The sequence below is a fragment of the Corapipo altera genome, unplaced genomic scaffold (assembly GCF_003945725.1).
Source record: "Corapipo altera isolate COAL_440 unplaced genomic scaffold, ASM394572v1 23b, whole genome shotgun sequence".
Classification (NCBI taxonomy): domain Eukaryota; kingdom Metazoa; phylum Chordata; class Aves; order Passeriformes; family Pipridae; genus Corapipo; species Corapipo altera.
In genome coordinates, this window is record NW_020884885.1 from 15,696,624 (window position 1) to 15,723,807 (window position 27,184).

General features: G+C 48.3%; 1 protein-coding gene across 2 annotated transcripts in view; it reads right to left on the reverse strand.

Moving 5' to 3' along the window:
• Positions 1-27,184, reverse strand: part of SLC25A22 (solute carrier family 25 member 22) — a 51,906-nt gene that overhangs the window by 18,345 nt on the left and 6,377 nt on the right. The window contains exons 1-4 of one of the 2 annotated variants that reach the window (XM_027642516.1): positions 15,462-15,576; positions 10,108-10,214; positions 5,904-6,029; positions 2,721-2,776 (exon numbers count right to left, since the gene is read on the reverse strand). In XM_027642516.1, the coding sequence (XP_027498317.1) occupies positions 2,721-2,776; positions 5,904-6,029; positions 10,108-10,127 (202 nt within the window). In that variant the 5' untranslated portion in view covers positions 10,128-10,214; positions 15,462-15,576. Of the gene's footprint in view, positions 1-2,720; positions 2,777-5,903; positions 6,030-10,107; positions 10,215-15,461; positions 15,577-27,184 lie in introns of those variants that run through there. The other variant, XM_027642515.1, reaches the window with a different exon arrangement.

The following is a 27,184-nucleotide window of genomic DNA, read 5'->3' on the forward strand; positions in this document are numbered from 1 at the left end:
TTGGGATTGTCTTATACATCACACAGTTTGCTACGGACTACTCATACAAAGCAAGGACTGTCTGCCCACACACACCCCTTAAGAGGTGTTCTGCAGAAAAGCATCCTGCAAGCTCAAGCCTTTTTCCTGTCCATACTGTGGAGTTTTGAATTGCATATGAAGGAGCCCTGAAGTCATACAGTGGGAATGGCTGTACCCAAACAGACCCCTTCTGTCCTCCAACTGAGGCCAAGTGATCTGCAGGGACAACCGATGTGCTTGTGACTTCTCCATGGGGAACAGCAGCTGCCACTTTATCATATTAACATATAATCCTCCCAATTTCAGCTTAAAGGCTACAAATAAGAGCTCATGAGTCATTCAGCAAATTCTGCTGGGGAACTGGAACAGATGGAGGGAGCAGGAACCAATCCCACCATCTGATTTCCATATTTCCCTGTCCACAAGGCTGAGACATCTCTATCTTCTTTCCAGAAAAGCACTCACACATTCTTCATGAATCTGGGATGTATTTTACCCACCAACCCTCTCCCTGAGAGTGAGGGAAGGGCTGCTAATGTCAGCTCACAGAACTGAGGCACAGGACTCACCTTCGCACCTTGACCATGCCAAAATACTATGTATTTCTGGAAGGAACAGGAGCCATTCAGAAAAGCCCTCTCTGACCAGCTCCCCATTTAATAGTCAGAGGTGTAAAGTAAATTCAAGCCACTATCCAGTCCAGGGAACAGACATAGGGACATGGACCAAGCTGACCAGACTCATTATAGCTAGAAAAAGCAAGAGGTACACAAAACCCTCTGCACCCTTTGAGATTTCTGCCTGGGAGTGACAAGTGGCCTGGTGATGCACATCCCCTCCACCACCCTATGCCTTACAGAACTCAGCTGTCTCTCCCAAAAGCCCTGATGGGTCCTACAGTCTCTCCTGTAGGTTTCCCTGAACAGCTTCTTCCTTCTGCTCCCCACCAAGCAACCTGCCACTGCATATTTACAGCCAAAGTTAATGCAGGCTCCATTCCTGGCTAGGAACACAGAAGCAGCCAGCTTCTGGAAAAAATCAAAGGGGAAGGCGTCACTGCTAGCACTGAAGATGGAGCTTGCCAGGGTTCCTCAGGGTTATTTGTCTTGTTGCCTGATCCCAGGAAAGCTCAGGCAAAGCAGCCAATCCATCCTCATCATCCACCACACTCCCCTGAAACGCCCACCAGCAAGCTTGGCAAGAGGTGCTGCCTGAGCAGCCAGTGCCTGCTCCCAGGCCAGCCAGCCACAGTGTCTGTGTTTCCTTAGGAGCTTTAGAAGAAGCAGCAAGAGACGCTACACATGCCAACAGCAAGGCGCCAGCACCTCCGGACTTCCGCTTGGAAAGACAAAGAGCAAGGACTCAATTATAGTAGTACTTTAATCAGGTTCTTTATCAGTGAATGAGTGCCACAAAGAATGCTATCTGAGCACCTCAGATAAAAACTGCATACAAAGGCAATTGACTATCAGTATATAAAATGAACCAGACCTCAGTGCCAACTAAGCCAGTTGGATTGTGCTGAGAGTCAAGAAGGTACTCCATATTTTCCTCTGCTACAAATAAAAGCCAGAATTAGGCCTGCTCTCCTCAAAAGCTTTATAAACTTCCACAGATTTTGTGTTTAAACTATAAAAGGTATAATATCAGCAAGGAACTCACTATTGCAACAGACAGCCTAAGTCAAGGAGACAGGAAATTTCCAGCAGGTCAACTGTCGTGGGGTATCTGTCATTAGGTTTTAGTCCACGAAGAAAGAAGACACACACACACACACGAAGAAAGATGAGACAAGGGGTGTCTGCTGCCTCAGAGCAGCAGGTAGGTTTTATTGAGCTAGCTGGCCCCTACTTTCCCACACACATAATGTAAATGCATTTTTGCAAAAACACTTAGGAATTTAACACCTGCACACAGTCAACAGCTTCGTCCTTGCACTGTTATCCTTTTCTAGCTAACTCCCTAAAACTCAAGGCTGTGTCCATGGAAACATTTAATTAGCCTCACTGTTCTCATGGGAAAGGCCTAACACTATCCAGTATTTCAAACTTCTCAAGCTCCAGGGGCTCCAGTCTCTCCAGGGGCTTTGTGGACCTGCCACTTCCCCCCACAGTCAACACACAATGACCAAACAGCTGAAGCTCCACTGTGAGCCAACCTCTGATTTTCTTACCACCTCAAGGGAGTTCTTTTCTGGGGGCAGGTTATTTTTAATTTTTGTTTTAATTGCTGCTTGTCTTAATATTTGAACAAAGCACTTTAGCATGCTTGAGAGACATCAGGCCTGACCATGTTGGTGGTGGGCTTTGACATAAACTCAATCATCAACCGCAAAATAAGATACTTCAAGAGTTGATTTGCTACTGCTCCTCCGGCAAAAGTTACTGTGCCCAAGCCGGGAAACAAACACACACAGTCCTGAAACAAAGTCCAGCAGCTTCACTTAAACTGCTAGTACAGATGACCATCAGTAAATGGTAAGGTTTAACACCATGGGGAGGACTCAAGCCCTCAGTGATGGATAGCTGAGCAGACAACTGCACGGAGTAGGTTATTTTCAGAAACAGCTGCAATGTTCAACCTCTTAGGATACTGCTAGGTTATTGCTTTATATGCCAGAGAACAGAGCTTTTCCTCCCACTTACGCACCAGTGCTTCCAACGCAAAAGCTCTGCTGTGCCTGACTCAGCTTTACTTACCTCTGTACATGCCAAAGTAGCCTTCTGACCGAATTGTTTTAATGAGGCAGTCAGACCTGCAAACAAAACAGAGAGATGAACCACAGGAGCTCAAAGGTGGGTGAGAACAGAGAAAAACAAAGCAAATTTCTTGGAGTGGTTTCCATTTGCATTCTGTCAGCAAAACCCTGAGCTGAGATGGGAACTGCGTCAGCCTCTGAATGTGCCATTGTTGAGGCCTGAGTCCAATTTCAACCCCTAATTCACAGGGGCTTTGAAACCCCCGGCTCACCCTGCACGCGCTGTCTGCTTTCTAGAAACACAAAAGGGAAGAGTGTCACTGCGAGGGCTGTTTATCCAGGGTCCCCTGTGGCAAACACGCATGAGATACTCTAACAAGCAGATCCCCATGTATGCATTTTTAAATCCAGCTCTGGAAGGCAAATAAGGGGGGCCAAAACCCTCCATGCTGGCTTGTTTGACTTAGTCCATGAAATTTGACACAAGGCACACAAACAAACACTAGATGACCTGAGCACTCGGTCATCTGTGGCCTCCCACACAGATTAAAGCATTTACTTTTAACACATCACGTCCCAGAGCAGGCAGCCAGCACTCAGGCTCTTGCCCTGGGAAGAGCGTGGCAGGGTGCCGTGCTCCAAGGGGAAAACTGGCACCTTCCTTGTTGCAAATATATTTACTGCAAATGGGAAAACTATGCAAAGTGCTGGAATGGCACAAAGGCTTTTGAAGGCACAGACACACACCTAGCAAATCCAAAGGCGCAGTTCAAGAAGGCAGCACAGATCCCCTGGCAGAGTTTCCCTCTCCGAACCACAGATGCACAAAGCCTGGATGTTGGCTGAAGGTGGCTTTACGGTGTTTGGGAAGGGACGGATACTTCTATGGCCATAGGGGAAGAGAGAGGTACAAATGCATGCACGTATACATAATTTAAGAACCAAAAGGCTCTTTTAAGCAGTAATAAGGGAAGTGTGGCTGATGAAAACAAGAATTCATTTTTAAGAGATCTGCCAACACAAGGAGTAAACTTCATCTCTGCTCTGTAGTAGTGCTGAGGTGGAAAAGGAGGAAATACACAGTTCCCTTGAGAGTGTTATGTCCCTACTTGGGTCAAGACTGTTCTACGGTACTCCACATTATTTGTGAAGAGCCCATCCTGCATTGCTGCCAGTCACAGCAATGAGTTGCCCCTCTCTGCTGGGACTCTCCACATCCTTTGGGATCCCATCTTTCACACACTCACCCCAGCTCCTGCAGCTTGCACACACCCATCTCCTTCTTTGGAGCAGCTCCTTCAACACATTTGCAAGCCCCAGAAATCTCAGTGCACCTTTCTCCTAACCCTCCCATCAAGTTTTTCCACTGCAGTGCTGGAGACAAGGTATTTTTCCTTGAGCTAGTGGTGCTGCTTTGGACAAGCTGTGGCTGGGAGGGGATTGGGAAGAGCTATTCCCCATCACGCTCAGGAAGCCCTGCTGTCTCACCATGCTTGCATGTCACTTCCAGCCCCTCGAGCTGCAGCAGAACAAGATGCAACCAAGGCCATGCCCAGCTCTTTTCTCTTCCTGGAAAAGGGAGCCAATAGCCAACTAAAATGATACATAACATACCTGGGGCAGGACAGCCCAAAATCCCAGCTATCTCCAGCCCTCAGAACTGCTCCAAAGCGTCTTTGGCTCTTTCAAGTGAAAAGCTGCCCTGATGCTAAAGGTCTCCTGAGCTGAGCAGAAGCAAGGCATGCTATCTTAAAGTAAGACAGCAAAATTCTTAATGAACTAGCTGCCTTCTTGGGTGTTCAGCAGACACCTTTGAGATCTGGTATTGATGGGTACACAGTATTTTCAGAAAAATAAGCCTCTGTAACTGGGCAGCCTTTGTTAGGAAAGCTCATCCTTTCCCTTTCTTAGAAGGAGCCAGCTCAAATATACAGGTAAATCCTATGTATTCCTTAACAGTGCCTCATCACACAGCAATTCCTGGCTATGGAGCAGATCTGTGCTCAATTGCTGGAGAATAAAAGCCTCTCTCCTACTGAGCTTCCCTCCAGGGACAAGGCATTGTGGCACGCAGTCCCAAGGGGAGCCTACAAGTTCTCCATCCTGTCCCTACTCCTCTTGCTGACACCTGTAAGATCAGGGGAATAAGTGATCCTCAGGGAGGAGATGCAATCTGCAGCAGGAGCAGAACACAACCAAAAGGAGAGGCAAGGCAAGATGGGAAGCTGCATCCTGCCAACAAGCCCGGGCGCACAAACAATGCAGGGAGCAGAGAGCATGGCAACTGTCAAGGGAAGCACCAGAGCCTACAGCCTAAGCTCATGCATCATTACATGTCATCAGTTAGAGCAAGGAGGTACAGAGACTAAAACCATCAACATACAGAGCATTTTCTTCCTATCCCCACTCTGCCTCAAATTCTAAACAAAGTGGAAGGGAGACAGGACAGACCTCATCAGTCCCATCCCAGTCCCTTCTTCCCCCTCAATGACAACAGTACTTTTGGAAAACTAAGGCCTGTGTCTGGTTCCTAGGATGAAGCATCTTGTGCTGTGTGGTATGCATTACCACAGCAGACACACAGCCCTATGAGTCCAACACAAACTCCAGGGGAATTCGGTGGGCTGGATATACTCATGCTTTCTTTTCCTACAGCCTGAAGGACTTGGGGTTTTTTTGGACACAGGACTGCTGGGGTAAACACAGCATGTGTCAACCTGTGATCCTTCAAAAGGTCCACACACAGAGGTCTAGACTGAGAATGGGTAACTGCTTTGCCTTTTCAAAACTGACACAGCAAAGGAAGGATCTCCAATACCAGAGTGATGGAAACACAAGACAGGCAGAAATTCCCTCATGCGCCTGACTGCAGCTCAGCAGAGAATCGAACGGGATTTCCTGTGGTTTGGTCCTGAGCTCTGACAGCAGTGAACACTCTGCTCCCAAGCAAGGAATTCAAACAGGTGTGCCCTCTGCAGAGATCTCGTCTGCTCGGCTGAGCAGCCTCAATAGCTGCTCTATTTGGATTATCTCCTCAAGCACAGCTTGCTTCAGGATTGTCTCCTGGCTTTCCTGAGGACAGTCCAGTTCCTAGAAATGCTGAACTCACCTGAAAGAGGTAACAAAGAGGAAGGACTCCCTGCCAAAAGCCCCAAGGGATGTTGCCCATGCAGGTGGTACTCACAAGCTGGTGTACATCCGCTGGCCATTCTGCTGGTTCTGCAGGCGAGTTTTTGCCAGGTCAATGGGAAATACACAGGTGACCCCAATCAGCCCAGCTATCCCTCCATTGATCAGCTTGGCAGGTAGACTGTAAGAGGATGAGATAGACAGAAACAGATGTCTTAGCACTGGGTAACACCAGGGAAGGGAAAGAGGAAAGAACTGAGCTCTTTTGCATGACCAGAGTTAATACATCACTGTGAGAAAAGGCTGTCCCTCCCCAGCACGAAGGGAGCTCTGCCCCAAGGCAAAGCTTGGCTCCCGCTGTATAAACAGGGCAGGTGGGGAAAGCAGCACATACCTTCAGGAACAACCACTGCTGAGTGCAGTGGAGCCAAACAGCTGGCCCACACACTGCTAAGAGCAAGGAAAAACCCCGTTCGCCAGGACCCAAGGGTTTCTGTTGTCCCAAGAGGAGAAAAGACAGAGTGTTGGACCACCTACCATGTGGACAGCCTTTAGTTAGGGCCGGATGGCATCTGAGCCAGCAGGTTTGCTGACAAATACTTTCCTGCACCACAATCAGATACAAAGCTAATGAGAGGTTCGTGACACGTCAGCTGCTACCATCATGTGGGAACGAGCCCAGCAGAAGCACCCAGCTGGCAGCCAAGGAGCAGACGGCTGCAACCACAGGAAACTGTTCCCAGACCCACTGCCCAGGGCGAGGGGAACACACACAAAGCAGTAGCCTCGCAAAATCGCTGGACTGGCAGCCTGCACGGCCGCAGATGTGGAGACGTGAGCTCATACCTCTTGGGGAAATCAAAACCTGGCTGGCTGCATGTGCTTCCAAAATGCGTGGCTTTTTCCACTCGCCCTTGTGCTCCCACGGGGAATTCTTGCAAGTGGCACTGAGTGAAAGCCAGATCAGCTAAACATGAGTTCCCAGCAAATTCAATTAAGAAAAATGTCCTGCACTTATATGCTCAATAAACCACTGCACACAGAGACAAAGGAAGCGTGTTTGAGTCAGCTCCCTCCAATAAAGCATAAGATATGGCTCCCTGAACACAGGATGTGTTGGATATTAAACTGAGGGCTGACAGCAGTCCTAGATTGCAGCTGACTGAGCCAGCCAGGCCTAGTCCTCCCACAGGGGGAACAGGCATGCTGCCTTTCATGACAGTGATGTGCTGCTCTGGATGGGGGGACAGACTGCATTACCCAGCATTGGTGAAGCTGGCCATGGCATGGTGGAGTGAAGCCTTGCAAACAAGTTACCCCCCAACAGCTCTGCAGAGCACTCTGCATCAAGGGGCAATTGCACAGAGGATCAATAAGTGGCCATGCTTGAGGAAAAGGCAGGATATGGAGCCTCAAGGTTTCAACTTGAGGTCTCCCTAAGGGAAGCAGACAAAAGAGGGGTGGGAAAAAAAACATAAGTCTTTGTCCACTAGTGCTAAGCTTGATCTTGACACCCCAGGAATTTTCTTTCAGCCTCTGCTGTCCTGCAGCCAAAGCTCTTTCCTCCTCAACACCTGCACCAATATAAAGCACACTGAGCCCCAGGGCTGGCACAGCTGGAAGAAGAGGTGCCAAGGACAGGCAGACAGATCTGAGCTCAGCCCACAACTCCAAACAAGACAGTGTTGAGATTAAATCAAGCACAGTATGTTAGGAAAGCAGGCCCAAATCAGTGGATGTGCTCAGTGCAGGGCCAGGTTGCAAGATCTCACCATCTCGAGATTCTGTCGCCTCAGGGATCTTTGCGCCACACTCTGAGAAGGGAATAGATTTTCCTGCAAACTCCTACGCTCAACTTGTTCTCAGGACATGGGACAATTTCAAACAGTAAGCTTCACATCACGGAGCCCTCCTTATTTAACCCACAGTCACCCTGAAAAAGGAGGTTAGAGACCAGATAAAAGCATGTCAAGATAGAGGCACCACTGGGAAGGAAGGTATTTCAAGACAGGATCACCTCAGTCTCCCCAGATTCAGCTCTGAAGTCACTGCTGGCAGGTCACAGAGTGTGAGGCACAGTGAGTGCCCCTTTCCATCCTCAGCACTGTCATCACTTCTCTCAGTGTCCCTGAAACACCCAGGGCAGGCCTCTCTCAACCTGTTCTAACAGTGAAATCATCACAGGGTTTATATCAGGTGGAAGTGAGACACAGACACAAAGATCTTACCTGCTGCTACTATAACTGCAAGAGACTGCCCAGTTTCAGCATAGACCCCAGCAATAAAGGGGAATAGCCTGATATGCCTGGGCAAGCCAAAAATTTAGGCAACGTGCACTGCAGAGGGCCTCTCCCTGTGTCTGTCCAGGAGAAACCCTTGCTCAACCACACCATCACACCTGAATCCAACTATCCAGGTTCCCCCATGCACACTGCAAAGGGAGACTAGTACGGATGGACTATGGGGTAGTATCTGGCGAGACACTGAGATTAAGTTCCACATGCACTGAAATACGATGCCCTTGATCTCACCTTGAATCAAACCTCTGCTCTTGATATTAGTCTTTTGCTATCAGTCTTGTTCTACTAAGGAGTGAGAGATGCATGCTGCAAGGAGAGAGGTGTTTGGTAGACACTCTAAGCTTAAACAGATTTCCTTGGCTTGGCTGCTTGTGATTGCTGCAGACAGGTGGTCACCTAGACTGGAGATGAGGGATTTGAGGCACAGAGAATAACATGAGACAAAGGCCACTGCACCGGAATAAAAAGCTTTCTCCCTTGTGACTAAGTCATCTCACTTTTCACGTCAGCACTCTCTGCTCTCTCATGAGATAAGAATATGCTGTGCTTGGTCTCTGTCCTATTTAGCTTCTGAACAGCTACTGCCTCTCACTACCTACGTGTGCAGGGCTTAGTGAAACAGGGACAACACAGGCTAGTATGCAAATAAAGCCATTTGCTCAGTTTAACACAAGAAGGGATAGAAGGGCATCCCAGTTCTCCTCTCCCAGTGCTCCTCCTCAGCCCTTTTAACTAGTCCCAGTAGTTAACAAGCTGCTGTTCACACTGCCAAGAGCACATCGGAGGGGCCAGGAAACATCCGATAGGACATGTCTGCTCTTCCTTTAAAATACCAAGCTTCAAATGGCCAAGGACATCTGGTCCTTTTGCTCTGCTGAGGCTATCAGGAACACACACCTGTCAGGCTCCATGGAGGTGAATCTCAGCATGCCCTTCATGGTGTGCAAGAACAGTGCCAAGTGCACTCCAAAGGCAGTAGCCAATGACGGGCATATCTAGGCACACGAACACTTCACAATACTGTCTTATTATCAGCACAGCTCAGGACTGTTCACATTTGCAGAAGACAGGCATACAGGAAGATAATCCTCACCATGGCAAGCACTAAGAAGGGCCAGCCCTCTTGCCTGCAGCATTCAGGCACTGCCAAGTCCTGGCCCTCTGTCACCAGGTTTCATTCACCCACTGACTCCACCTGCCCTGAGCTGGTAACCTGGAAAAGCAGATGCTAGAAAAGCATCACAAAAAACCCCACAGGAATCCCACAGCATGTAGGAGTCACTTATCCAGGCAACTTTGTAAGCAACAGAAAGTTAAAACTACATGCAGGATTGTGCAGATCCATCTGACACAGTTCTTAGTAAGCTAGAGGGCAAAACTGTCTTTCCCAAAAACACATCCCAATTCATTTCCAGGAAGGACTCAAATCAAGCCTTTGCATATGCCAGGACTTATGCTCTAAAGTTCCTGCTGTGCACTTAAGTGTCACTAATCATTGTTGGTTCTTCATGTTCCTGCAATCACTCAAAGCACTGACTGGCTTTAAAAGGGCACAAGGCTGCACAAGGCTACGTGGACTTTGTAATTATAAGCGCTGCATCCTTGGGTGGTCAAGGAGCTGGCTTTGCTCCTTTGATGTCAGCAGTTGAAGTCAGTAGGTCAAGGTGACCTTTGAAAGAGGAAGCAAAAAGGAACACACTTGTGCAGAATATAAAGCAGAGTGCAGAAAGAACAAGGCAATGAGAAAAAAGAACTGAAGAAAGCAGAGATGTGACATCATGGCAGAGACAGAAAATAAGAGAGGGCTGAAAAAAAACAGATAAAGAAAGGAGCAGAGAAGAAATCAGAACTGTTTAAAGCTGGAAGAGATGATCAGGTGATTACCTCCAACCTCCTGTGTCAAAAACAGAAATAAGTCTGAAAGACAACCAACAACTCAAAAAATTTTTTAAAAGTTACCTGATCTGTTTATCAGCCATTTAATTCAAACTTCTTCTTGTTAAGAAATGAATCCGTTCCTTCAAATTGTTCTTTTTCAGTCACGTCTTTTTCACTTCAGTTTCTTCCTGGGAAAGGACAGAAAGACACCAAGGACACAAAGTTGAGACACTTACACTCTTCCTGAAGCTCAGGTGCTACTGGGCAGGCTGTAGGGTTAGGCCAGCTGAGGAACAAGTGACTTAAGGGAACACCTGATCTCCTCAGAGAGGAGACTGAGCTCCAGAGGAAGCCTTACAAATGTAGGTGTATATAAATATACAGGGACATACAGAGGGAAGAGTTGCCAGAATCATCAGGCTCTAGCAGCATGTGAGGAAGGGCAGCAGCCAGGCAGGGCACAAGCTCTGCCCAGCATCCAGGACAGCAGTGTCTGTCACTTCTCTCAAACTCTAAGGAGCGTTTCGCGCCATACCATGTGGATCCCCAACCCACCGCAGGTCCACCCAGCTACCCCAAAACAATCACATGTCATTACAAGACTTGTTCAGCACTTCCCTCCCACACATGTGTGCTGTTTCTAATGGACAGTCCTCAAAAAGCTGCACTTCCAGAGGTTACTATCCTTCCTCTATTTCCAAGCCCAAACAGAGAGCAGCCCATGTTCAGTCTTGTGCCCACATTGTCTTTTAAGAGTGTCTGTCCCTCCTCAAGCTATTGATGTGACTTTGCCCTTCGGCCCACTCCTTTCAGCTCAGCTGTGCTGGCACAGCACTGAACCTTCAAGACTGCAGGAACCAGCTTTCTCTAAGACTCCTAACTGCTCCTGTTTAATGAGAGCTGGTAGAAGTTGCCACACAAAGAAATCTGGGCACCGGAGAAAATTTCAGAAGCAGCCACAACTTTCAGCTTTGTGAAGACATCCTTGCCTCCTCACCTCCAGCCTGGGAATCAGATGCCCTATGCTTTCATATCAGCAGCACTCAGCCAATTTCTTCCCTCTTGCCTTCTACCTGCCACCTCGATGGTGAGCCAGAAGCAGAAGACATACCTTTGCCCATTGCCTCTGGAATGAAATTTGCCCCTTAACTGCAAACTTCCTAAGCCACACAGAATCTCACATCCAACAAGGTGACACAGGCTGACGCTTCTGCTCTGAAGATACAACTTGAGTCCCAGAGCATTCCTGAGAATAAGAGGCCTCTGAAAGTGTAAAGAGCTAGTGATTGTGCAAACAAGTACGGGAAGGAGTTCAGCACTGACCTGCTCCCCCTCCCTATCACATCAAATGCCAAGGATAGGACAGTATGAAACCATTTGTACAGTCTCACTCTTGGATGATATGAGACTGAAACTGCCTTTTCTGGAGTCCCACGTTCAACTAAAGCTGTGAGAGACCAGCATACGGAGCTCACTAAGGAAATGGGCTCCTCTTCAAAACACTGCACACAAACCTCACCCTCTGCACTACAGTGTTAAATCTTCTGTGACCCCTCTTCAGAGAATTTACCTGATCTCAACTTATCTATGGACACAGACCTTAAAAATCTCAAGATCAGCTAAGTCTGTGCTTTCCGAGTGAAAAATCACATCTTTCATGTGCTTTCATATGTACGTCCACAAGAGCAGTTTAGGTTAATTTAATTTTCTATCAGTTTAACCAGAATAAGATCAAAATATAAAAATATAGGCAGATCAGTTGTTGAAAGCCTGTAACCCTGGCATAAACAAGCCCTGAGCCACGAAAACTCATGACACATGGTAATGTCCACACCCTCAATAGGATATTTGTGTTTATTGAGGTAGCTCTGACAAAATATCATATAGCCTGCACCAAACTGGGAAAAATTCCCTCTTGCTGCCCCTGCTGCACCCTTTCCTGTAGAGAGGCATTCAGGAGGCCAGGCACCCATCGCAAAGGGCATCACTAAGAAAAGACAGCAAGGCTGACAATATTCACCACTGCCAGGTAGCCAAAAGAGTGAGAGACCAATATGGACACACAAATGTATCACAGGGCTGTTTCTTACCTGATGACACAAGTAGGGTGATGGAGTCCCTCTGAACCAAGAGGGACTTAGGAGAGCTGAGTTTAGCTCTCTCTTCCCTTTTTTCTCTTGACTTTTGGCTTCAGCTGTTTACCTGCCTAGGAACTACAGAGCCCTCCTCAGTTGTCCGATCCAGCTGGAAAACTACTCCTACTTCCCACCAGGGAACAGACACTCCTGCTGCAGCAGCACAGCAAGACAGGGTAAAAACAACCTTTCTGGGTTTAAAACTGGGCAAAGTTACAAGTTTCCTTGGTGCTGGCTGTATGGCCAGCAAATACCAGGACTAGTATCATCTCCCCTAACAAAAGCCACTCAACTCGTGGATGACCGACTGGAAGTGAACAATGTGATCATTTTACAGCAGACACCAGCACTTGATAATTGTTTAAACAGCACCTGGCACAGCAGAGGCCTTTATGTCTGTGGAGAGGGGATTTTAATGAATTAAGGGATTTTAATGCACTGAAGTGGAAAGCTTATTTGAACTCTGTTTGTTTAAACAGAGCTCCAACGAATGACCATTTGCAAAACAAACCCAAAGTCACTGCAAACTTTTATCTGAGCACTTTGCTGTAATCTACAGAACTCCCTAAGTCCTTTAAAAGATGGTGAATGATGAAGCCCCCAGTACTTTGTCCAGGGAGTTTCTGTAGAGAGCCAGACCCCAGTCGCTTCCAGGGTAAGAAAATAGCTGCTACAGTCCTGCAGTCTAAGAGGTGGAAAACCAGATTGGGAAGAGAATGCCAGTAATTTTATAGGACATTTAAAAAGCAAATTCAGAACAACTTTACACATTTAACCTAGAAAGAAAAGAGATTAAGTAACAACCTAAGTATATCTCCCCAGAAACACAGTGCTCTAAGGAGCCAAGAGCTGCAAATAAAAGCAGGTAAGCATCTGCAGCCAAGCAGGGATGTAGCTCCAAGGCTTCCTATAGGAGCAGTGTCAGGGAGCAAGCCTTGCATCTTCCTAGGAAATCTCCCACCAGCACCTGCACTGGGGCAGCAGACAAGCCAGCAACACCAAAAAGGTGCTGATGCCTCAGAAAGGTTTTGTATGGTTAAACTTCATGGCCAGGTGGACAATGGCACTCACAGCTGGAACTGGGAATCTCCAGGGCACAAGGAGCTGAGGAGCTGCGAGGAAAATGGTAGGGGTGGGCAGGGCAAATGAGAGCCACCAGAGACTCACCTAAAAGCCAAAAAGGCTGAGAAGACATCACAGAAGAGGGATCCTAAGTTAAACATCCCATAATTAACAGTGAGAACTGCATGGGCGTATTTCCTTCCTAGAGTGCTGTTAACACAGCTAGGCATGGATTAATGCCCCATTACTTGCACACCAGGACATCCCTTTTACATTTATTAAAATGATCGAGCAAATTAGTTTCAGAGCCACACACACACCGCAGCAAAGGGAATCATCTCCGTGCTAGGCAGAGAAGCGGTGCAAACAGCCCAAAGCTCACATTGACACATGTAAATAGCCCAGGAGCCTCCTCAACCCTGCCTCTCCCTTTTCTCACCTCCCAAAAGCCAGCTCCAGACAGTGACAGAGCAGCCAGACTGGGATACCACAAGGCAACCCTGACAAACTCTGGATGTATCTGGTCCTCACAGTCTAAGCCACTGGCAAAGCAGTGCTGTTTTTTGCCCCTGCCTTGCCAAACACCACATACACTACCCACACAGTAAGGGTTTCTTCAGGCCAACCTTTGCATCTGCTCTCCTGATCAGCCTGGGACATGGGGTTGAACTCTGAACCTTTGGTTCTCACCTCATCATGTGAGGGAAAAGTGCTTACCAGAGAATCACAGCCCAGTGTGGGGCATGGAGGGGAACACACAGACCTCATCTTGTCTCATACCATGTGTCACACTAGCAAGCTTGGACTAGACATACAGGCACCCAACATCTCCTCAAGCCAAGACATCACAGGAGAAGGAACAGGGTAAGCTTACCCAAAGCTCTTTGACCATGCTCATTGCATTTAGTGCCACCACACTGCCCTGTGGATGTGGGTTGCCACCTCTACCCCCAGATGCCACTGCTCCACCAGTCTGACCTGGGTACAGCACCCTCCTTCTCCTACTCTTCCCCTGACAGGCTGCTAGAGCCACTGCTGGCATCCTCCAAGATAGCTGCAGACTCCCAGTCCACCAGCTACCCCAGTCCTGCCAGCAGCACCCTGCACCCCTCCCAGAAGCCAGCTCTTTGCTTCTGCCCTCTGCCAGCCCTCCCATTTCCAGGCTCTCTGCTCCCCAGCAGCTCCACTGCAGGTGAGCACATCCTCTCAGGCACAGAATGCTGGACATGCCGATTTGTCTGAGCACACACAGGCTGATGTCTTGACAGAACACCTTTAGCAAACGTCAGCGGGTGCTGTGGCTGAAGAAACCAAACCAGTCTTCTCCCTACACTTAAACATGTTCCCATCCCCAATTTCATGCCAGCACAAACATTTTTGCAGAGCAGTCAGGCAAGAATGAGATAGAACTCGAGGCCAGCACACACTGGGAGCTGTCACTGAAAGCAAATGTCCAAACTGCAACCTTGACTTGAGAATAAATAGCAAAAGGGGAAGCCAGGACCCCCTTCCACATACTTTGATTTGTCTGGAGAGCAGGAAAACTCAGAGACCAGTGAGAGAAGCTGATGTCAAGAAACAGGGCTCAGAGGGTAAGAGGAGGGAGCAAAGCCATGCCAGCACCCACTGTGTCAAGAGGACATAGCCACGCAACTGCTCATAGTCAGAGAACGTGGGGGAAGCAATCAGCAACAAATACCCACTGGGAGAGGAGAAACTCTCTGGAATCAGCACAACACTTTCCTTCTCAGAGTAAAGGTGCAGACACTCTGCCCAATTTTGCTAATGACTGAAGCAAAGCAGCCATTGCAATGATTAAGGTTTAAAGAGTGTAAAATGAAACTGCAAATATTTCCTGAGAGAAGCTTCTTTCTAGATGTGTGACAAGCACAGAGCGCACAGAGGAGTCAGTACCAGGAAATCTCACCTGGGGAGAAGCTGTCAACTTGGCTCTATGCTGCTCAGAACATTTTGGGATAGAGAGGTTGGAGGGAATTGGTGTCAGTTCTCTGCAGTTCGCTTGCTTTTAGGCACTTGAAAGCAGGCACTGACATAAATTTCCTTGCAGGATCAGTCAAGGCATTAGTCCTCAAGAAAACAAAGCAGCTCTCGAACACGCTGGTGGATGCTCCCCACCCTCACAGCCTGTCCCCTCTCCAGCTGTGCAGGGGCACAGCACAGCCCATTTGTACCATTCTGCCACCAGACACAAGCCTGGGGCTGCAGACGCAAACTCACCTGCCTCATGGTCAGCACTCAACTGTCCCCATACCACGCTGAGCTTTGAAAGCACCAAGCCCAGCCAGTGGAGTTTCCCCCCTTGCCTCAGATGATAAAAGGCCAAAGTCCTCACGGGGAGGTGCCATGTCAGCCGCCTGCACCATTGGCTGTTCACACCTCTCCCCTCCATGGGAACAGGCTCAGTGGCACAGCGCCCACTCAGCCTGCAAGACACGGGGATGCCAAGCCCCAGCACGGAGGAAACTCCTTCCTGACAGTCCCCCACAAGAACCCTCAGCTCCCACAGTCCCTTCCATCCTCCACAACCTGTCTTGTGTGGCTTCCCTCCAGTTGTTCGGGATGGGTGTCCCCCCTCCAACCCCTCCTATCGCCATGAAAACAGTCAGGCTGGTACCCTTGCAAAACCGCAGGCAAACCTTGCCCCCATATCCAGCCTCCACTCTCCTTGCACGCTGGGCTCAGTCTGGCGAGCCTTACCTTCTTCATGCTGTGAGACCTTGTGAGGAGAGAATACCTCAAAACATCTCCCACATGCCACAAAGAAACAGACAAGTTCCCTGGCTGAGGGCATGTTATAGAGATGTGTGGCTTTACAAACACAGGTGGTGGCAGTACAGATTTATCTGGATGCCCACAGAGGGGAAAAAGAGGAACAAAACTCCTGATCACCAGTAAAGGCTCCTGAGCTCTCTCTCATCCCAGCTCCATCACTGACTTGCTCTTCACCTTCAGACAGAATTTCCAACCACAGTTGGTAGCCTGAGAAACACCCTGTGCCTATGACTACATTCTGGCTTAGGAAAAAACAAGCCTTGAACAAAAATAGTCCAGCGTCTTAGCATACATATTTACCCACCACATCCTTTACCCATGCAAACCAATGTAGTCACCCATAAAGTTGCAAGGAGAGGAGTCACAACAGGACCATGCTAGAATGTCACAGGGGACAATCCTGCAAGTCCCTCAGACTACGGCAATGTCCTGTATTCTGATACTGCAAGACATCCACACAACAGCAGTCAAGAAGACAAAACTGGCTTTGAAAATGCAGCCACCCTCCTCACTCTCCAAAGAGGGAGAGGGCTCAGCACTCAAGAGCTTCTTTTGAGCTGGCAGAACCAACTCTCCTATCTCAGGGACAAAAGTCCCACTGTGTGCCAGAGGCAGTTCTCTCTCTTCCAGATTTACCTGCTGCCATCAGTCACCAGGACCACCTCGATGCAAAGCAAAAGAGTTACCAAAAACATCAGGCAGACACTCAGTTGCTTCTAGCAACTGTCCCTCTGTCTGCCTGGGCTCAGCCACACTGGGAAAAGCCAACATAACTGCTGACTCCAAAGCAAGGATCGACGTGAGTGGAGCGGCAGGTATCACTGAAAAGCAAGAGGACAAAAGAGCAGGGAAGCAGGTGGGGATGCTCCTGCCTCCAGGCAGTAGGAGCAGAAGAAACACACCCAGTTTTCCCACTCCCCTTTTCCTTTGGGCTCTCCATACTGCTGGAAGAATTGGCTGGTCCCCCACTCCCAGTAGAGCATCATGCAACTCTGCCTGCTTTGCCGAGAAATGTTTTACAGTAAGTCAAGACAACAAGCACCTGCTGTTGCCTCTGTGAGAGCAAAGACTTGGAGAAAGGCCTCCAAAAAGCACCGTGGGCAGCAAGAGAAGTGCCTTCCTGATCTGGAGAGCTTCTCCAATCCAAAAAACAGTGACTTGCTTAGATTAGAGCAGAAGCTATTTGCCCTATTACTTAACAAGGGGAGTCTCATGGAGGCCTCTTCTTGCACCAGCATGATCTCTCTCCTAAACGAGTTTCCTACCCCTCAGATCTACTCCAGGACAGCTCAGGAAACAGATACTAGTTTCATAGGTGCTAGCACCAGCTCACACTCCAGTTACCAGGTCACATCCCACTTTGGCTGAGCAGAAAAGTTTGCAAAGGGCAACTGCTCAATGTGAAACCATCTGCCAAGACAGAAAGACTTGAGAAGCAGGCCTGTGCTGATCTGGAACAAACACTAGATGTACCCTTTGACTGTGTGTCTTGGGAAACTGCCCTGGATGGAGAGATGGAAAGCTGACCTCATCTTGAAGCTGAGCTTGGTATCAGTACTGCAGCACACCAAAAGGCCCCGGTGCGTATCTGGGACCTGTTATTTTAGTGGCTGCACTGACCTTCAGTCCTGGATGCAAGGACTGAACTGCAAGATGTGATGAGTAAGGACAGCTGTTAGGTGAAGTGACTCACCCAGGGCTCACGTGAGAAGTCTTGCTATCCAAGACCTTGGAGCTGCCAAGTTGAAGGAACCAGAGGGAAGGTTTCAGCAGGACAAACGAGCTTGCAGTCATCTTACTAAGAACACATGGAGTCATTAAAACACTCTCTGAAGGCAGTGCAAGAGAGAGACAAGAGGTCTAAAAGTCGTCAAAGAACCCCTGGCAACACTCAGGGGGAGGCAAAGGAAACCCATGGGAGATGTTGGCGCTCTTCCCATCTCAACCTGCCTCCTCTCCAAGTTCTCAAAAAGGCAATTGGGTCTAGAGGATGAGTCTCAAGAGACCCGGCTCCTCTGCGCCGCACAAATGCCACATCAAGTATGCTACAGCCCTGCTGCCCTGTCATTCCTCTGAACATTTACAACACAAGTAAATAGCCTCTAAATTTAGGACAACTATTCATGCTCAAAGGCAAACTCAGTCTTGGAGTAGGTGCCAGAAGGCCAAAAACCCTTTCCATTTCTGTTATCATAAAATCTTCAGTGATGCAGTGATAAGAATTCAGGGCATGGCCACAGCAAAAATTCAGGCTCAGTACGTTGCTTGAAAATAGTGGTGAGTTCCAATCTTTGGTCTGTAGAGACCTGCAAGTCCCTCCACCAGTTCAAAGGGATCCATAAAAAGTACCTATGGAACAAGTAATACACATGCAAACACAATGAACTATAATATGTATCTAAGTGGCAACCTCTACATAAAATGATTATTTAAATTAAGATTATAATGAGTGAAGTTATTTTGCATCTAAAGAGCCAACAAGTGGAAGCACAAGATAACTGAGAGAGGAAAATTGCCTGCACATGATCACGCTGGTGTACAAGCAAGTGTAACTTGGACATTACTGGACGACATAAGTGGGTTTATTGCCAGCAATGCCCCTTTACAAGTGCCATGTAAAGGCACTACATGATTGAGAAATCATGTAGTCACATGATGAACTGGTGTGATTCTAAATATTTTTAAATCCACCTTCCTCTGGATTTGTTCTCTGTACCAGTTTTTAAGAAATTACAGCTTCAGAGAAATGCAGCATTAGCTGAAGAAAGAGGACAGCTTCACTGAGCACTTGGGAGTCTGGCAGATGGGAGACAGAGCTGGGAGAACAACTAAGAGCTTATATATGGCATTTCTCTTCAATAATCTGTGGTGGTCAAGGCAGAGCCAGCTGATGGTGACAGACAGACCAACCCTTTGATCTGGAAGGACATCCCATGGAGAAACTAAATGGTGCAAATCCCTCACTTGGGTGCTCTGCCAAGAGACCAAGAGAGTAGAAAAAAGTTCCCTCCTCCCAATTTAAAATAATCACCATATACAAAACAGTAATTAAAAACAATCAACCAAGAAGCCCAAGGGAAAGCAAGGGTCGGATTCTAGCTCACTCAATAGGAATGAGGTAGAGCACTGAGCTGAGGTCCTGAGGCATGAAAGGGACCATTCATTCCCTATCAGCAGCAAAACCAGGGCTCTTGGCTCTCAACTTTCTCCTCTGAAAGAAAGGGATGTGAGTGGTCCTGTTGGGAGAAATAAGCATCTTTTCAGGTCAAATTGCACCAGTACCTCACCAGAGCAACACAACCAACCATAGAGCTGTTCCTGCTAGATGCCTTGAAGTGTGTAGTCCTGGGATGGTGTCGGCTCACTGTGGCCAAACCCAAGGCTGCCAGAGGGGAAGGACTGACAGCTCAGGTCAGTGTTGTGCCCACTGTGGACTCTGTGCTGAGACCTGGCAGCCCTGCCCTGGGAATAACATGGGGTGTGTAGGATGCATGTGATGCTATTCTAGGCCTTCAAGACACTGATGATGGCCCTAAGTCGAGGAGCTTGGTGGCAGCTGTGTCAACGACCGACTGCTATGGATGACCATCACCTTCATGTCACAAGATGAGTATGTTTTTTCTCAGAACACTGCATGCAGCACTAGAAGAGACTTTTCTTCTTGAAAGTCCATTGCCCTTCTCTGGACACCAGCACTTCAATGTCCTTCTTTCAGCGAGGGGCCCAAAATTGAACACAGGATTCGAAGTGTGGGCTCAACAGTGCCTAATATAGAGGGAAAATCACTGCCCTGGTCCTGCTGGCCACATATTCCTGATAGGGGTCAGGATGCCACTGGCCTTCCTGGCCACCTGTGCACACTGCTGGCTCATGTTCAGTCAGCTGTCAACCAGGTCCTTTTCCACCAGGCAGCTTTCCAGCCACTCTGCCCCCAACACTGCATGGGGTTGTTGTGATACAAGTGCAGGACCCAGCACTTTGCCTTGTTGAACCTCATACGGTTGGCATCAGCCCATCAATCCAGCCTGTCCAGATCCCTCTGTAAAGTCTCCAGCAGAACAACACTGAACCTCTGTCACCTCAGGGGGCCAGTTACCCTGAGGATCACCAATCTTTCTGTTAAAGACTGAGACAAAGAAGGCATTAAGTACCTTGGGCTTTTCCTCAGCCTTTGTCACTGTTTCCCCCAGCATGCAATAAAGGATGGGGATTCTCCTTGGCCTTCTCTTGTTGTTAGTATATTTATAAAAACACTTTTTATTACCTTTCACAGCAGTGGTCAGATTGAGTTCTAGCTGAGCTTTCGCCTTTCTAATTTTCTCTCTACATGACCTGTTGACACCCCTGTACTCTTCCTGAGTCATCTGTCCCTTCTTCCAAATGTCATAAACCCTCCTTTTCTTCCTCTGAGTTCCTGCAAAAGCTCCCTGTACGGCCAGGCTGGCCTTCTCCCCTGCCAGCTTGTCTTTTGACACACAAGGACAGCCTGCTCCTGTGCCTCTAAGATTTCCTTCTTAAAGGATGCTCAGCCTTTCTGGATCCATTTGTTGACCTCCTTTCTTACTTCACCAAGAATCGAAAACTCTGTACTTTCATGGGTGCTGTGCCCCAAACAGCCTCTGACCACCACATCTCCCACCAGCCCTTCTCTGTTTGTAAACTGCAGGTCTAGAGCAGCACCACCCCTCACTTACCAGCTGTGTCAGGAAGTTATCTTCCACATACTCCAGGAATCTCCTAGAGTGCCTCCTCTCCACTTGTTGAGCTTCCAGCAGACATCTGGAAAGTTAAAGTCTCCCACAAGAACAAGGGCTGGCAATTGTGAAACATCAGCCAGCTGCTTATAGAATATTTCATCTGCCTCTTCATCCTGGTTGAGTGGTCTATAACGGACTCCCATCAGGATGCTGGCCTTGTTAACCTTCCCACAGCACTCAACCTGATCATCACTATCCTTCAGCTCTAGACAGTCAAAACACTCCCTAATGTACAGAGCCACTGCCTCTCCTTCCTTGCCTATTCCTTCTGAAGAGCTTATAGCCATCCAATGCAGCACTCCAGTCATGTGAGGCATCCCAAAATGTTTCCATGATGGCAACTACATCAGAGCTTTCCTGATGCCATACTCCCTCCCAGTTTCTCGTGTACCTCCTCACTGGCAGAGCATGGGAAATGGAAAAGTCCTTGATTTAGAGTGAGCAGTACTTAGCAACAACTAAAATATCAGCATGTTATCAACATTATTCTCATACTAAATCCAAACACAGCACCGTACCAGCTACTAGGAAGACAATTAACTCTATGCCAGCTAAAACCAGGACATTGGTTAAAAAGCTGCCCTGGAAAAACACCTCCTATCTTGGTGTGTGCCAAGCAGTTCACAGCTCTGAGCCACCTACTCTGATCCTGCTTGGAAAGACTCCTTCCCACCAAGCTGAGCAGTTTTCCTTCCTGCCCCTGAAACAAAGGACAAAAAGAGGAGGAAGGGGGAAAAAATCACCACCTCTGGGTAGCATCTGAGGTACCCCAGAAGCTGTTTATCTTCCCACAGACTTTTTCATGGACACCTCTGCAGATCTTCACCCATCGCAGCTCCTCATCCCACTAACCACTCACAGAACCTTCACTCAAAAATTGGGCTGTCCTGAGAATGGGCTCTAAGGAAGGACAAATAAATTCATCTGTTTCAACCTGCTGCACACGGACTCATGTGCGTCCCCTGTCATCCCACAGTCTCACAGACTTTTATTTTCCCAACAAAAACAAAAAACCTAAACAAACAAAAATTTGAAAATAAAAACAAAAACCCAATCAAACAAACAAAACCCCACAAAATTCAAAAAAACAAAACAAAACAAAAAAAACCAAACAAAACTCCAAACCAACCAAGTAAACAAACAACAAAAAAAAACATTCAAACCCACAAAACACCTGGTGGTAAGCATTCTGGCAGCTTTCAACTGGACCTAGCCAAGCGCTGTGTGTGGCAAGTCCCAGGCCAGTAAAAGGAACCGAGGACCACAGTGCTGCAGAGAATGAAATTGCTTGCAACTATTTTTGTTCTTTCACAAGAACCTTGTTCTTTCACAGTTTCAGATACGAGCAGTGCCAGAATACACTAGCTACTTCCTTGCCCCAGGACTCACCAGGGAGGAAAAGGGTAGACAATCAAGTAAAATAGTACATAACCTGATTGGAGCAGAGTTCCAAGCACAGGTTGCTGAAGTTTATTTCTGCATATTTCTGCCTTCCAGTCAGTGTTATATTTCGCTGATTCATTCTACAGATCCTTTTCTACAGACAGCACAGAGCATAGGAAACATCCAAGGCTGGCTGTTTAGTAAACCCACACTGAAAGTTCCCTTCCGTCTGCTGCTAATTCCCTTCACAGCTCTGCTCGTTAATAAAAATACAACACAATAAAAAAGAACCGCACACATATACACCTTGCCCAGATTTCCTTCATACTGACTGGTCCTGAGTCACCACCAGTGATTAACTGTTGCTGTGCAGAGGAGGACACAGTTATTAAATTAATAGGGGCTGCTTAACCTGGCTACAAATATACATGAGTTCTTTGTGCCTTAGTGAGCTAATAAGGCATGTGCTAATTACATTAATTCAAACAAGCCCAGCATGCCCTGAGGGCAAGTGAGAGAAGGGTGCAGCAAACCCAGGCTCTTTCATAATAGCTGAGAGAGAGTGGAAAGTACTTGCCTTGACATGGCTTTTGGAGAAGCAGCATCAGAGTGCTGTGGCTGGCACCCTACGGGCGTGCTCAGCCCAGCTGCTGCCTGGCTAAGGTGCAAAAAGTCCTGCTCGTTCACCCAGCCCTTGGTACAATGATGGACACAGAATCCTCTCTCCAAAGGTCCAGCCAGCTTATCTCTTCCTACCTCTGTGGCCCAGAGCACATCAGAAGTCTTGAGATGACACCCTGCTGACACACTGTGAGGCAGAGACCCTGTAGGGAGCCCCTTTCCCACAGGGACCACGTGGTACCAGCAGTCACAAGCCACGGAGCAGCACCGAGGGCTGCAAGTCACCCAGTATTCAGCCATGTGCTGCTCCTCACCCAGACCTGCCTCCTCCATGTCCCTGAAGTCAGGCAGGACAGCTTGGCCAGACAGGCAGCATGCAGAGACTGCAGTGTATGCTTAACCAAGTTAAGCAATCCCAACATGCTCCCTTAACCTATCTGGCAATGGAGGTAGGCAGGCAGGCAGGCCAGTGCATACCTCCCATGTCAAAATAGGAACAGAACCTTCAGAAACAGGACAAGGTGGAGCAGGGAGAAGCAAAAGAACATCAGGAAAGAGAGACACAATCCCAGCAAGGTTCAGATGCACTCAGAGAGGAGCCTCCCACCTCTCCAGCCCAAGGTTAACCAGATCCCTCACCTCTGCCACCCCTGGTGAGGAAGGCTCAGCATCAGCTATGTTCACACTAAGGGTGTCTGCTAGGCACTGCCACCACTTCTTACCATGCAAGGGAGGGATAGGAAGAGGAAGAGGAGAGGAAGTGGGTCATACTTCTTTGCACCTCCAAGGACAGGCGCTCACCGAGTGCTTTCTGAAGCACGTGCTTTTCCTGTGCGCGCTTGGGGATTGTGCTGGTGCAAAGCAAAGGCATTGGGGTGTTTTTACTCTCTGTTCTCTTCTTCCTATACCACCTGAGTCTGGCAGTACACAGGGCCATGCCTAGGAGACCTGAAAAGCAACAGTCTTCTCTGGCAGTAAGGACATGATGCTGTGTCTCCCCCTCAAAGAGAGAATCTACAATCAGGCACCAAGTGAGGCCCAATGCCGTGGAAGGGTAGCACGACACAGTTTGTCCTGCACAAAGAGGCACTGCTACAGGCTCAGTGCAGTCTTGGCAGTATGTTGGCAAAGAAGGTGCAAATATTCTCATGAAGAGAACAGTACCAGGGATTTTTAGCCCCTGGCAATTGCATCTTTCTTATGACACGTGATTTTCTTTCCCAGAAGAGACTGTGGTTACTCAACCACTAGCCCAGCATAACATCAGGCTACTGCCAAAAAGGAGGGAGCTCTCCCCTCCCTCAGCAAATTGAAGAATTCATTTTGGACCAGGTCTATTCCCAGGTCAATACGTAGCTGCAAACACACAAATGCTTTTGCTGGCACAAGCAGAGAGAGGCAGGAGTGGAAGCAGGGCTGCCCCTCTTGGCAGCAGCCTGCAGCCTGCCTGCTGTGCACATCAGAAAAAAACAAAAACAAAACCAAAACAATAGAAAAAGAATTCTTCCAGGGAAGCCTGGGAGATAAGAGCTTCTGGGCCCTCAACAGAATTTTTTAAAAGACCTAGAAATCCAGAGCCCTGTGGGTCTATGTGTCAACTGATAGCTGTCACTTGGAGTCCCAAAGAGGGACAGCTTGAGCTTGACTGGAACTGGAAAGCATCCATCAAACCCCACATCCTGTCCCTGCAGCAAAGCCACAGTGTCCCGAGAGCCACCAACACGGGAACCATCGCTAAAATATCTCAGGTTAATCAAAGAGGACCCCAGAGTGTGAAAGGACATACTCCCTCCTGTGTCACCTTTTAGAGTCAGAAGCTGGGCTCCACCTAAAGCAAGGTGACCGAGAAGCATGGAGCAGGAGCCACCATGTAAGCAGTAAGCCTGTACTGGTGTACAGGCTGCTTGCCAGAGCCAAAGGTGTACTTCAGGTGCCTTTTGTACAAGGGACCAGACATAAGAGAATTGACAGGATAACAAAAGGACATCTCCCAGCCTGCCAAACACTTTGCAGCAGTAGGCAGAGGCCTCTCTGAGGAAGGAAGCTTATCTCATTACTTCTCAGAGCTGAAGGCAGACTTTGACTAATGCTCCCAGTACACTAGAAGAAATGCCACTTAAATGTCATGTTAATCAATATTCCTTGTCTCTCAGCCACAGGATACTGCTGCTGCTAGTCCCTTTGCTGGGGGTACGTGAACACAACTGCTCTTTTCCTGCATCACAAACAGCATTTCCCTCCTCCCCACCTCAGCTGTTTGCTTATGTCAAAGCTGTTCAGATCACAGCAAAATGGTTCCTAGCTAAACACACAGCAGCAGCCCCACATGGGTCATGCTGCTCCTAATGAGGTTACCAGCTCCTTCAGGGAAACTTATACGCACTCTGTGACAAGTGGAGGAATTGTCAAGGGGACTGCAACCACTGCCTGATGGCTCCAGAGTCTATGGCATAGTCCATTCACTAGCTCCCTGCTCACCCAGAGTGTTCAGAATCAGCAGATTGCAAGGCAGGCAAGGCATTCCCAGCAGGAAGATAACATCTTTAGAAGGCTACAGACAAAAGAAAACACATGCAGTCCTGCTCACCTAAACAGAGTGCAAGGGGACGGAAAGGAAAAAGAGTGAGAGGAAAAGAAATCCTTCTCTAGACATTAAGTGTCTTACCTGGCTACTCTGCATGAGCAGTGCAATGCCACTACCTGCCAGATGTATCCACAAGAATTTACCTGACACATCCTCAGTGAAGCAATTTATCTTGCATTGCTTAAGAATTAGACCTGTCTTCAGAAAGTTTATAAACAAAAATCAACCCTGAAGGACACCTCACAACTCTGCTCTAACTACCAACCAACACTGTCTCATCAAACAGTGAGTGGCAGGAACAGCAGGCAGCAGTAGACACAAGGAGTTGTCGTGCCAGTGAGAAGTGTAGCAGGCACGTTGCCTTGGGAGACTAACAATGGTTTGGCAATACAGGAATCAGACACACGGTTCTGCTCAAGAGGTCCCTGGACAAGGACTTCTGGGCTTCATTGCACCACCCCTTCAGAGTCAGGTGTGGCTACTGACCATGGGAACCTGCCTGCCTCACAGCAGAGCCACTCACGAGGTGAGGCACCACTCTGCTGCTGCCATGGTTGGTGTCAGGACCCCAGCTCTAGTCCCAGCTGGGGAACCCATGTTCTCCTTCCCCTGCAAGAGCAGTAACCTCATCAGGGGAGAGGAAGAGGGAAGGCTGGCCACAGCAGCCAGCTCTGCGGGAGTTCATCAGAGTCCCCAACCATGACATGGAAACCCTCTCCTATCTCACGTCCTTTCAAGCTGCCAGCAAGCTTGCCAGCTCACATATATGCAGAGGTGTGTCCAAACAGCACGTGACCTTTAGCACAGCTGATCCATTTGTTTCCAGCTCCAGACCAGCTCAATTTGCACTGACACAGGTCCAGGTAACTGCACCCTATGACCTCCCTACAGTCTCACCCGTGTGCCAAGCAACACCTCAGAAGCTGCACAGCAGCTCCACAGTCTCTCTCCGTGAGCTGACCCTGTGCCTCTGCAAACTGGCCATCGCCCATCTTCAAGAGCAGCCTGACAAGCGGGCACAGCTGAACCTCACCACACCAGGGACCTGGCAGAGCCACAGAAACTGAGTCAGCATTGCGCAGGTGCCTCTCTAGCACATGGATGCTGCAGGAGCAGCCTGCTCAGCTTCCCCAGGAGTGTGCTGGCAGGCTGCACCCTGCACGGCGCACTTGGGCACGCGCCCACACACAGCTCAGCAGCGGCCTGGCATTTCTTCCCCCTTTTCCAAAGTCAAATTCAGACCATCTGTTGATGTATTCCTGTAACTCATCCCTCTTTCAGGAAGGGCCGGGGGCTGATTTTAGTTGTTTATATAGCGTCTGGCATTTCTGTTGTGCTTATCACTTCAGTATCGAAGCTATTTCCTTCAAGCTCTCCATTAGTTGTGAAGAACCAGAGTGGGGCACTGGTGATTCTACATTGTAAGTTTCTGCAACAAATAAAAAACAGCATTAAAAAGACAACAGCTGCTCAGGTCATGCACACATTTAGTTGCTAACAAGACGAATGGGACAGTTCAGGGGAAGGGGGTCTGGCCATCACAATGAGTTTTATGTCCATTAAAAAAACTACTACCCCTAGAAAACAGCCTTCATAAACAACAGTTATTTCCAAAGGATAAGATGAAATAACAAGTGCACCTGTTGCCTTACAGAGAAGAGCTCAGCTTACCCAGGGCATGGAAAAGGAAGCTACTAACCCTGTCTTGAAAAAGCCAACACAAACTGAAAAAGGAAATTTAACACCTAGAAGAAGAGGCCATTTACTACATCAGATCATACCTTCTGCAACAACTGCCATTGCCATTGTGTACAAGTTGTGTA